The sequence below is a fragment of the Rhynchophorus ferrugineus genome, unplaced genomic scaffold (assembly GCF_030347505.1).
Source record: "Rhynchophorus ferrugineus isolate W39M unplaced genomic scaffold, kcgeb_rfMv2 rfM4, whole genome shotgun sequence".
In the NCBI taxonomy this organism is placed as follows: Eukaryota; Metazoa; Arthropoda; class Insecta; order Coleoptera; family Curculionidae; genus Rhynchophorus; species Rhynchophorus ferrugineus.
This window is the reverse complement of record NW_027472583.1, coordinates 43,671,333-43,685,076: the sequence shown is the minus strand read 5'-3', so window position 1 is coordinate 43,685,076 and position 13,744 is coordinate 43,671,333. Positions and strand designations below refer to the sequence as shown.

The 13,744-nt window shown below is 32.7% G+C and overlaps 1 protein-coding gene across 1 annotated transcript in view; it reads left to right on the top strand.

Moving 5' to 3' along the window:
* The window catches only part of LOC143195345 (sodium channel protein 60E), a 301,968-nt gene extending 288,737 nt beyond the window's left edge, over positions 1-13,231 (top strand). The window contains 9 exon segments of the mRNA XM_076402400.1: positions 494-685; positions 739-1,027; positions 1,086-1,279; positions 2,132-2,273; positions 2,334-2,667; positions 2,719-2,938; positions 2,995-3,134; positions 5,160-5,611; positions 12,122-13,231. Coding sequence (XP_076258515.1) covers positions 494-685; positions 739-1,027; positions 1,086-1,279; positions 2,132-2,273; positions 2,334-2,667; positions 2,719-2,938; positions 2,995-3,134; positions 5,160-5,611; positions 12,122-12,537 — 2,379 coding nt within the window. The 3' untranslated portion in view covers positions 12,538-13,231.
* Positions 13,232-13,744: the final 513 nt, after the last annotated feature.

Below are 13,744 nucleotides of genomic sequence, written 5' to 3'. Positions count from 1 at the left end.
TTAAATCATATGTAGTAGCATAAATGTCAGTGCAACAGTTTAATGTTGATTCTAAAATGATGATATTAACGTTACGGTACTAAACGTGCTGTAGTGTTCTCAACACAAAACACAACGTGCCGTTTCAGAAATCATATCAAGAATTATGTTAGAGACTCTTGAAGAAGATTGGTCAGTGCGGGAGGGCAAGTCTTTATGAAACTGGATAAATTAATAATATTAAATTTACGATCCACAAACAAATGAGAAATATAAGAAAAATGTTCATCAAGTTATTTGTTATATCGAACCGCAAATAATCATCAATGTGTTACAGAACTAAACTAATAGAATGAGCTATAACCAAGCCAGTAAAAACAATTATTTAATTCAACTTTTTTTACAAATTGTTTATGTTTAGCGCACCAAAAACTCTTAATTCAACTTTTTTTTTTGGCCGACATACTTAATTTTGTATATATGTTGTATATTAAAATATTACTTTCCATTTCAGGCTACATTTGAAGGATGGATGGAAGTAATGGCTGATGCCGTCGATGCTCGAGGAGTCAACATGCAACCGAAACGAGAAGCTAATTTATACGCCTACATATATTTTGTCATATTCATCGTATGTGGATCATTCTTCACTCTCAACTTATTCATCGGAGTAATCATCGATAATTTCAACATGCTAAAGAAAAAGGTAACGTCGAACATGAAGAAAAATCACCATTAATCATTTTCCTCGCATTTCAGTACGAAGGCGGTGTATTAGAAATGTTCCTCACTGAAAGTCAAAAGCATTACTACACAGCTATGAAAAAACTGGGAAGGAAGAAACCCCAGAAAGTAATAAAAAGACCCATGAATGCTTTCCTGGCTATGTTCTACGACCTGTCAAACTCCCGCCGCTTTGAGATCGCCATTTTTGTTTTGATATTCCTCAACATGCTGACGATGGGCATCGAACATTATGGTCAGCCTCACGCGGTCTTTTTCATCCTAGAAGTTAGCAACGCTTTCTTTACCACAGTATTTGGCCTAGGTGAGTTTGTTTATAAGTCGAACCAAAACTATCTAATAATTGTTATCGTTATATTTAGAAGCGATAGTGAAGATGATTGGACTAAGATATCATTACTTTACCGTACCATGGAATGTTTTCGATTTCCTATTGGTACTGGCATCAATCCTAGGAATCCTAATGGAAGATATCATGATAGATTTTCCAGTCTCACCCACCCTCTTACGTGTCGTCAGAGTTTTTCGTATTGGCAGGATATTAAGATTAATCAAGGTATGTAGAATAAAAGACCATAACCACAAAAACTAAATTTAACTGTGATAATGTTATAATGGAAGAAAACTAGTTGAATAACTTTTTATAAAATTACTAGTTACTTTACATAGTTTTATACAGAAACTACTTCTACATTGTTTGGTACAATTGTTAATGTTTAACACCAGGCATTACTCCATCCGACGCCAATGCACTTCACTCCTTACGAAGAAGCAAGAAATCAACTCAAGATATGACAAAACATTTTTTCTATGTGGAATCCTTATACTACCTGAATCACAGAATAACTAACGATATAGAATAATTTAATTAAAATATTAGGTACTTGCATGTATTCTGATCACCGCATATAAACCTCTGGAAACAGTTGACTTACCAACTGCTTAATTTACTGCTTTATTTTTTTACTTAATTAAATGCTTAGACAGTTTTTGCTGGGTTTTCCCCCAATAAGTTCTGAAATGTATTCTTTTCGAATATTCTTGGTTCGCTAAGTCCTTCTTTGTTACTGATAATCGCCAGTTTTAAATCATTGAACCCAAAACCGACAATTGAAATATGATGGCATACAGAAACATCATTATACATTTCTAAAAGTGGTTGAAGGGCTTAGAGAACAGAAATGAATGTCAAAAATGATATTTTGAGCGTTCCATGATTAGCGTTCGTATAAAATAAAGAACTCAATAATACTAAATAGAAAACTGTCAGATTAGATTGTTTACAAGTTTTAAGGCTTCAAAATATAAAATACTCTTATTTCGACACACTGCATTATTAATTTCAAAACTTATTTACTACTTTACACTTATCATTATATGGGTTATCAAATCATATTATCATTTTCAGGCCGCTAAAGGTATTAGAAAACTGCTCTTCGCGTTAGTAGTATCTTTGCCTGCTTTATTCAACATTGGAGCTCTTCTAGCTTTGATAACATTCATCTATGCTATTATCGGAATGTTTATTTTTGGACATGTCCGTCAGCAAGGTAATATTTTTTGGTAATAAACCTTAAATCAGTATCTATTAACACGGAACGAAATTTCAGGTGCACTTGACGATATGGTGAACTTTGAAACCTTTGGCAGATCGATGCATCTCTTGTTTCGCTTAATAACCTCGGCCGGATGGAATGACGTCTTGGAGTCCCTCATGATCGAGTCTCCGGACTGCGATCCCCACTACCGCAACCAAACCAATGGAAACTGCGGCTACCCACTGCTGGCCATCATCTATTTTACCAGCTTCATCATTATCAACTATATGATCGTTATCAACATGTACATTGCCATTATTCTGGAGAACTTCAACCAAGCACACCAGGAGGAAGAGATCGGCATAGTGGAAGACGACCTGGAGATGTTCTATATTCGCTGGAGCAAGTATGTAATTGCTTGAATGTAATTAAATTGTCTTCAGTCCATTGGTTTCAGATATGATCCACATGCTACCCAGTTCATCCGATTTTGTCAACTCTCAGATTTCATAGCTTCGCTAGATCCGCCTCTGGGTATCCCCAAACCAAACACGGTGGCTCTGGTTAGTTTCAATCTTCCTATTGCTAAAGGAAATAAAATCCATTGTTTGGATATCCTACACGCTCTGGTGAAGCACGTCCTAGGCCATGTGGAAGAAACGGACAATTTCAGACAAGTAGAACATATACACTATCTATAAAAACAACAAACACAATTATACTATTGTTTCAGCTGCAAGAACAAATGGATATTAAATTCAAGAAACAGTTTCCTACAAGGAAAGAGCTGGAAATTGTATCATCCACCAGGATATGGAAGCGTGAAGACAAAGCAGCCAGATTAATACAGAAAACATGGAAAACGTATTTAAAGTAAGTTGTTATAAATCAAAAGTTATAAATTGAGCTTATATTAACAGTTAAATATAGTTTTTTTAGATTACGTGATGTCATTACATATTTGAACACAATCATTCATATAAATACATAGGAAAATACATAGGACCTATAAAATATTTTTTTATCATAGTAATTTACTAAGTTAACACTAATAAACTATTCGTTATTATCCTACTTTGGTACGATTTTAAAATTACAAAGTACTTATTCGACGATAGACACTTTCGGCTTAATGTCTATATCACTGTGTTTAATGTGAGTTTTACTTATAACTTGACTGAAGTAGATGAAAAGGCTTTGGTCTATTTAATCTTTTAACGAAGCCATCCTTCTGTAGAAGCTGGAGTACTCAACATTGATATCCCGATGAAGCATCTGTTCATGTCTTTGGGCATAGTCTACCTTCTGGGTTTCTACCCTCTAGTGCTACCCTTATGCAGATTATCTTGACAAATGTACCATAGACCATCAAAAATACCTCGCAGTACCTTGTTTTGGTATCTTTGTATGATATTTCTGTTGCTTTGACTGAATATTTGGTGGTATTTCCATACGGAATTACTTACAAAATTTTAAAATTTTTAAATATTGGTCAAAGAGAAATATTTTAATCTTATTCTTTAAACCCATATGGCAAACTATATCTATAGCTTAAACAGTCTATTTAACTCTATTTTCTTCTAGTGATTTTTTTTGCGCACCTGATCAATCGTGGAAGGTTGTTTCATGAAACCAAATTGATTATCAGGAATAATATGTTTTTTCTCAGTAACTGGTTTTATCATTTTCAATAGAAGTTTCTCGAATAATTTGGAAATAATCGACAATACTGATATTGTCCGGTATGACGCTGTACCTTGAAATACCTTTCCTGGCTTAGAAATCATAATTACTTCAGCCAACATACAGAGTTGTGGTAAATATTGTAGTCTTAATGAAGCAATTTTATCGTATCAGCTATTCATTAATCTCAATTTTTCTGAAGTTATATATAAACTGCCTTCATTGTTAGGATAAATAATAAAAAGGTTTATATTCTTACTAAAGGAGCGGTGTGGAAATAATCAAACTATGTGAAATTAACGTTCAAGATACCTTACACAGAATCCATATTTGTAAATTTAAGATTAGTACTAAATTTTTCTGCTTTTATTCTTTAGAGATTATTGGGAATAAGAATTTCAAATTTTCTAGAGATGGAACGCTTTAAAAATCCACATTAAAAGATGTAATGTCATTGTATCACTATGAAATAGCTTCACAAAGACCCGTTTTAACTAGAGATGTCAAGAAAATATCGATATATAGCCGATACATTTTTGACCGATATATCGATCTTTTCGTCAGCCGATATTTTAGTTATTTCTTATAAAAATTATAAAAACTTTTTAATTATATTTAATAAATATTTAAAATGTGCAAATTAATACTTAATTTTAAAGGTTTATTAAAATTATCTCTACTTTTTACAATATTTAAAAAATATTAATATTTTTTTGGGTCTATGTATTAACATTTTTATTTTTTCTTAAAAACATTGATATATTTTTTGTAAAATATCGATATTTTTTCTAGTTGTTGCAATAAAATTTTCGATATTTTTTTTCTTCCGATATATCGATATTTAAAAAAATCTCGTTTGGTGAGTACGTTGGATGTGACAGAATTTCCCATTCAAGCTGCAACAACGTATCATTCACAACTCTTGTAACATGTGGCCAAGCATTGTCATGCAAAAAGATTATTTTATGTCCATAAATTCCGCTTCGGCGTCGATATGGATGTCTCTCCTGAACTAACAACTGATAATCAAACACAATACGCGCAAGTATTCTATTTCCACATTTAGCTATGAATTGTTCCTCACCCGCTATATTTACCAGATATAGCTCCTTCTGAATATCCTTTAGTCCCTCTTTTTCTGGGAAGAAAGTTAATTTTAATACAACTAATATAGAATTAAATTAGAATTTAAGATTAACATTACCATTATTTCAGAAGAAAAAAAGAAAAAGAACGCGAAGAAGTGGACGAGACCACACAGACATCGTCGCCGGGAGACTGGCGCAGCCGTCTCTCCACATTCCTGCACGTGCACAGGGGTTCTCGCGCATCATCTCGCAAGTCCTCTCGAGCGTCCGACGCTAGCGACCTGAGCGAGCTGGGCGGGCCCTGGCTTAACCTGCCGCTGCTCCTGCTCTCCGGTGCCGCCAACGTCACTCCTGAGGACCTGGATCTGAGGCGCGACAACTCCGACGCGGTCAGCATCAAAGTGAGTCAAGCCACGCCCGACGGCGGTACGCCCCCCCGGGCGGTAACGCCGGTGGGAGGGCCGCGACGGCGCAGTCTCTACAATTTCTTCTTGCGTCACCAAGACGCCGTCGAGAGACCGGACCCGACCAGCGCGGTCACCTCCCCGGTCACGCCCAAGAAAGAATTCAAAGTGTCTGGTAGGTATTATAAGAAATATCATGAAATATGTCATTTTTAACACCAAATAGCGTTAGAATTGGTTAGATATAGACAGTTTTAGATATAGATAGTTTTAAAATTATATATGGGCTTGTTAAGAAAAGCTTTAAGAACTTTACATAAATATTAGAATTCTAATTTAATTATGTTTATTAAAACGCCTCAAGGGTACATACCTGCAAGGTATCCAGTCAATTTATTAATTTTATCCTGTTTTATAAAGGATCAGGGAGATACTCAATACAGGGGAGAGACTAGATCTGCAAGGATACAGTAAACAGAAGGTAATTTCGGTTTAGCACATGCGCGTTTTCATTTAGTTGATCTGGTATGAGTGAACAAGCGCTCCTCTGGTAAGCTCTATGCAAGCGCATATATTTTTTTTTCGAGAAATTTTATCCCCATGAAATTAAAAAACAATAATCAAACATGTTATAATAGTAAAAAATGTGCTGGGAACTCATTTAAAGACTAGCAAAGATAGCAATATGAAAATTATCATTATTTTTTTATGAAATATTTTAAATTGAATACTAATTAAAATGCAACAACTTTTATCATTGAAAGTGTTGTAACTTAGTTTACGGAGTAAATAAAAATTGCGAATCATTTGAAGATAAAAAATGATATTCTATTAGAAATTTTTTTTGCAAATCTGAATGAAACGGAGTGAAAAACGGAGATTGTATTAAAATATGTTTATCACGTCAACTACATCAATTATTGAAACATTTTTACAGAAAGTCCATCTATCACATATAAAACCACATTTACGTAAAGAGCAGATATTATCTAATAGTATTTAGAATACTCCAGAAACCATATTTATATGGAAATCATCTATCTCAAAGCAAAATCTTCATCTTGCAAACCATCGTACTTTTCACCTGAAAGAAGTCTCTAGTTAACACATTATTATTTTTACAAAACAATAATTTATTTACCAATGCTCTTTCATAAAAATATATTATTTTTTCCTTGTTGGTTTCATTAGGATGTCATTGATGATTAATATTGTTTTGTTTATTCGATTCAGATCAATCAAAGTAAATTTGATCTATTCAAAGTATCGTCTTCCACTATTTTTGCATCATGCAAAATCCTATGTAATTTCTTCTCTTATTCTAATTCAGCTTTCTTCAGGTTTTGCTCAATAAATTACTTCAGATTCTTCATCTATAAAAGTAAGTGTCTATTTTTTATCAGTTACTACAATTTTTGCTTCTATTTTTGATGGACAAACCCCAGTAATGAATTAACTACCGATCTGTCCAGCTTTTGGTTGACGTATTGTTCATTTACTATCCTATAGCGAATTGATGGTTAATTACAACAAATTGTATTATAATTACTTTTAATATCACATATAGCACAATTGTATATCATTTCTCTCATACCCATTACATTTTTTTTTATTTCAACAAAAATAATATTGCTTTAATCATTTTTATTTTTAATTAAGAATCATTTTGAAACCTGCAGTTATTTCGGAGTGAAATTTTCGCATATGTTGATTCCTATTTGATGTCATTGAAAATGTTTTGTTACAAATTTGACGGTTAATATTTCCACTATAAACAAAATTGATGCTGTTTGGATATTTTAACTTAATAGAACTTTTGTTATTTCCTATTTTAAAACCAGTTTATTTTACAACATTATTATAAGCTTGTTAATGCATCACAAAATCTAAATATTATTCGATGGCCGATTATACACTGTAGGTAGAAAAAGAGAGACCGCAATATAGCCGATTGTGCGCATGTGCCAATTTAAGCAATCCCTTCGGTTTATGGTATTGTAGATCTACAAGATAGAATACATTTTTTTTTTATTATTTAATTAATATATTGTTACTAGTCGTTTCCGTCTAACCTACAATTTGTCTTTATGCTGACTTAAATCTAGGTATATAACTAGCAGGACCCATCGGCCCTAACTAAATAATGTTTATACATGTCACTGCTGAATTTTTTAATATATACACCTCACTACACAACTACACAAGATCAGATGATTTGATTCTTTTGAGTCTGTGTCCTGTTCTGGTGGTATCCAATAGTTGTAATATTTCAATATTCGTGTGAGAATGGAGTCTTTCCTCATGCCCCCTTGCAATTCTCTTGATTTCTTAACTGACTGCGGGTATCTGAAGGTCCCGATGTAGATAATCAATCCTATAGTATTTGGGTGCAGCCACAATACTTCTCAGAACTTTGTTCTGAAAAATTTGTATTTTATTTATGTTACTCTTTGCAGAACATCCCCATAATTGAACTCCGTATGTCCATATCGGTTTCAATATTTGCTTATATAATAGTAATTTATTAGCCAGTATATTTTCCTATATTTCAATTCCAGTTCTTTTCTTTTCTTCTTTATATGTTCCTTCCAGTGTAGTTTTGCATCGAGATTCATTCCGAAATATTTAGCGGTGTTGCTATATGGAATGATATGTAAATTATTATGCATGATATGATATGTATTATTTAATGTTATGGGTACTTGTACGGTCTGTTTATAGATAAACTGCACATGTACAGATTTACTTTCATTAATTCTTATTTTCCAAGCTTGTGTCCAATTATTTATATTGTCACTTGCCTGTTGTAATTTTCGTGAGGCTTCTTCACTATTATCTCCGACAGCTATAATCGCAGTATCATCAGCAAATGTAGCCATCGTAATATTTTCCGTTTGTGGTATATCACAAGTGTAGAGTAGATAAAGCATTGGTCCCAGTACACTTCCTTGTGGTACACCTGCTTTAGATTCTTTTAATGTAGAGTAAGTTTCTTCTTGTTTGACTCTAAACATTCTGGTTGTAATGTTTGATTTTAATAGTTCGGTGTATTGTTTTGGTAGCATTTTCTGAAGTTTATGAATAAGGCCTTCATGCCAAACCTTATCGAAAGCTTGTGCTACATCTAAAAATATAGCTGAGCACACTTTTTTACTTTCGTAGGCTTTTTCAATAACATCTGTTATTCTGTGGACCTGGTCAATTGTTGAGTGCTTGTTAATAAACCCAAATTGGTGTGTTGGTATAAGGTATTTTCTCTCTATGATCGGTTCTAATCTTTTCAACAGAAGTTTTTCAAAAACCTTATATATTACTGATAGCAGTGATATATGTCTATAGGCTTTTATTTCATTTGCTAACTTCCCAGGTTTTGGGATCATTATAATTTCCGCCATTTTCCAAATGTCTGGGACATGTTTTAATCTAAATGCTGTATTGATCTGTGTTAATTCTTTTTCTTGGTAGTTTTTGCAGTAATTCTCCTGTTATTAAATCGTAAGATAGGATACATAATCAATAGGGAACAGATTTTAATGTAGCTTTATGAAGGACTATTGGACTATGGACTATTTTTAACAATTTTTATTTTATTTTTAATATAACTATATTATATAATTAAAATATATTATAATATATTATATAATATTATTGAATAATTAATTACGAACAGCTTTGAGTGACACAATAACAATACTATTAAACTTCAAAACTTTGAATAATCCAAGAGACCGATTTAAAATATCTGCGATTATCAAAGACCCCAAATCAGCTTAAACTTTTCATTATCAAACGATTGGAGCGATATACTGCTTTAACTTTGTGAATCTTTGTGTGTCCGCAAACGTTGTTACATTTTCTGATGATCTAAGTTGCTTCTTTGTCTGAAATGTCTGCATCATCAATGGTTATAACTAAGATTTTTGGATAACTCTCCTGAAGTTTCTCAGATCAGTCTTCCCAAGACGAAATATCTGCAGTCTATTTACAAGTTACATCTGAAGCTACCTTTCCGCAACCGGCCTCGTGATAATTATATGTAACACTAATGGTAATACTTAACTGTATTACTCGTAGGGTAATTTGGTTCACAGTCTAAACTAATTCCTCTTTCTGCCTTCTCTTGATACTTTCCATGTTCTAATGACTCATTTTTATGCGTTGGCATCTTAACCTTTCTGCTACGAGTTTTTTCCTATACGTTCTACAGGGCTTCTTTCTTCGCATCAAAACTAGGGGACGAGACGCGAAATATGTGAGACAATTATAGATATAAATGTTTTTTTTTTGTGAAAACGAAATATTATGTAATTTTATTTGTAAGATTACAATGATTTATATATCTTTTTTTTTTAAATTGATGATCTAAATATTTTATTAGATTTCTTTGTATTTACAATCAATCTGATACATGAACAGAAACTGTTAAGGGACAGATCTGGAAAGATATGTATTTCATGTTTAATACACTGTTGTGACCAAATTAAGTACATTTAAGTGACCATAAAGAAAGTAGAGGGTATTGTATACCTAACAACAAATTTCCCAAAAAAATATTATAAGCTGATTTCAAAAGAACCTCTCAAAATCATTTGGATCAGTTTTTCGACCAGAAATCTCAGTTCTAAGTTAATAAAGTTCTAATGTTAGATCGAATCATCACTGTATCCGAGAGAGTTTTTTCGACTTGAAGGTTCACATTGTCATATATCTCAGCACTTAAAATCATGATTCGTCACCTACGGCAATGTTATATAAACCTTTTGAAATACTATTATTACATTTCGTTAAACAATTGAACATTACGAATTAATGCCTTAATTTACCTCGAACTCGCAGTATGTATCAGTATATTAATATATTTTGTTAGATTACAATATAAATCAAATTTAGACGAGAAGTATTTCTAAACAAAACTGCAAAGCTAAGAAACTATTGAATGCTTGCATGTATTTTAACCAGTAATATCTATTGGTGAAAATGCAAAGAACTGCAAATAATATTTGTAGACATAAAATAAGTTTTATATTTAGTATTAGTGAATTATTCAGTGAACACAAACACTATACGTGACGAATAAAACTGCCCAAACCCATCAAAGACTTTTAGAAACTTTTGATTATACTGCTCCGTCATATATCTCGTGAGTTTTGGTTTCCAATGGCAAGAAACGGTTTGGAAGACCAACAAAAATCGAAGATAATAAATATTCAGGCAGCTTAACAGTTGATGCAAAGTTGACTAAAATTGCGGTTTCATTAATTGCAAGACGAAAAGGAGAATTTTATGTGTCGTATTATGAGTGATGATAAAAATGGATCTACTATTACAATTCCATGCACGCAGTTGGTCATAAGTTAGACCAGGAGAGCCAGCTCCAGAAAATTTACATTGAAGCGAAATATGCATGGCTATAGACTCTGTCTGTACATATGGTAAGATTAGAAAGGTGTAGTGTAACACGAGCTGCTAAAGCCGAATGAAACTTCGTGCAGATATCTTCCAACTTGAACTGAACTATTTAAATGACGTATTGTTGCAAAAAAGGTCAGCAATTACAAGTAACAGATGTAGCCTTTGTCTTGCATAATAACGCTCGGTCAAGAATTGTGAAGCATACATTGTTGCAGGTCGAATAGGAAGATCTGCATTCTTTGGTTCGTTATTTTGACATCGTATCACCATGTTGCTAAAAAAGTAGGAAAAATTTGTAGAAAATGCCGGAAAATATTTTAATTAATGCATGTTGCACCAATTTCTGTTAATCTCAGTGTACTGTCAGCTTTTTGTTATCCTATTAGTATTTTTCGATAATAATATAATATGTATTGACGTAAAAATCTGTATATAACAAGTAAAGTATTTCAAGTATATGATTTATTCTTCATTATGAATATTTGATTTACATTATATTATTTTATTAAAACAAAATACATATATAAATAAAACATAAAGTTATAAAAAACAAAGCGTTCTATCCCGTTCTATAACTGCTAAAATATAATCATAAAAATCAAAAGATAAACATAAAAATTTACGAGATATTAATAAAATCTAAAAAATATGGTGCATAAAGCAATGACAGTAATAAAGCTAAGAATAGAAAAAATTGAGCAATACTAAAACCAACAGAGGAGATTCAAACACAGTCTAACAAAGAGTTGAAACTAAATAAAGTAAAAAAAATTAAACAGAAGAACAAAGTTGCTAAGACAAGGTTACATGAAATACAAACAATAAGATGTTGAAAAAAGTTTATCAACAAATATATAAAAAGTGGACAGAAACTGATATACTTCAAGAGATCTAAAAATCTGAAGCACAGATATCCCTTCGCGATGTGTGTAAAGATGCTAAATTACAAAGGAGTTGAGTTGATGTTTATAAATTTGTTTGATGATGTCTCCCCCCCCCCCATATGTCTAATGCACTGTCTAGAGTTCCAAAAGGCTGAACGCTATATATTGAACATTTGTCCAACCAATTATTATTTATTCATTTCTTTATTTCTAAGGACTCACATTTTTGATGTCATTAAATGTAATTATTTTTACAAGTTACTATTGTCAATTAAGATTTTACTTTCTTGGATAAACATTAAAACGTACATTACCAATTTGGCGAATACGATATATCAAAACCTCCTTGGAAATTAATTAATATTAATAATACTTATGTATTTGTTCAGGTCCTCAAACACTTCACCCACTGATGGCCGAAGAACCACCACCTCGACGCAGCAGCCTCATACGACGAAAAAGAGTGGGATCCGTAAAAGCACGCCCAACCTCAGTAACATCCACGTCCGGCTGTCAACGCACCCAATCGGAGAGATGTTCGCACAGTTCCGACGTCAGCATCCTGGTGACGGAACCGTCTCCCGAAAGTTGCGTCCTGAAACCGCCATTGAACCGACAAGCCAGCGAATCCACCGTAGTCCAAGTGCTGGTGCATCGCGAGAGCGAAGAGTACAGCCACGAAGAAGAAGAACCCGAGAAAACCCGACTGCTCGGGCGGGAAGATGGCCATTTCGTCGCGATCGACATGGATCAAGTGCGTGTGGACGATACGACGGATATAAAGAATGGCAACGAGGATAGCTGATCCTTGCTGGACCAGTAGTTTAGTGCGGGTGAGCCGGAGGACGACGCTCCGCATTATTAGGGAGTAAAATTTATCTCACATGTTTTTCGATGCAATATCACACACAGACACTCTACCGGAATGCACAGATTGACGTCACCGTTTAGTGAATGTAAGAAAAATGCGCTGGATCTGGATATTTCCGGTATTGTTTTCTATACTTGTATCTTTCCTGGTTGTGAACGAATCTCTATGCTATTAGAGATAACTACAATACCAATATCACACGTAACACCATTACAAACAAGCATCATCACTTTACTAAGAGGTTTGATCAATGGGGAGTTATTTCTATGTATGCGCTATAAACATAGAGTAATAGAGGGAAAACTCAATAGGGGACCCTGTAGAAAAGTTTCGCTACGTCCAATATCTACATGGGGTTATAATCGCCCATTCAAATAATTTAATTGGTCAGTTTGAATCTCCAATATAAGCACCATAAGGAAAACGTTTAGCTGGTTCTTTGGTAAAGTTTAAAATTCAATAAATATATAAATAAATTATATATATAATGTAAATTTATTAATATAAATATAATATAAAAGTGTCTATAAAGTATAATATAGATAAATATATCCGTAAAATATAAAAATAAATATACCTCTAAAATATAAATATAATATAATATCATATAGTATAAAATCATATCCAAAAAAACTGTGGCGTATGGCAAATATAATTCAAAATTTTCTTTTCCGTCTTTTCCCTTTTTCATATTTGTTTAGTATCATTAATTTAAGAAAATCTATATTATTTTCTTATACTCAAAGTAAACTTGAAGTCTTACCCTGCTAAAATGTTATTTACTTGTTTAATCAAAAATATATAGATCACATTTTTTTAATATTTCATCTAGCAGATCATTCAAAATATTTTAAATTTAATCTCAACTTGTCTGAGTTACTCATAATTCAAGGAAAAATCAAAAAAAAATCTATTCAAAAATTATAATTAATTTCTTTTTTCAAAAATTTTACCAAAAACCTGAAATATATATTACGGTAAGATGTAAAATTTTGTTTGTTCGTATAGAAACATTTGGAAATAAAGATATATACTCAGGTTGCAATTTCTCAACTCTTGGTAATACATCCGCCGTTAGTAAATTATCTAAAGCGCCCTCATGTTCATCCTCTTCACAATATCCTAAAGGCGAATGGGAGGA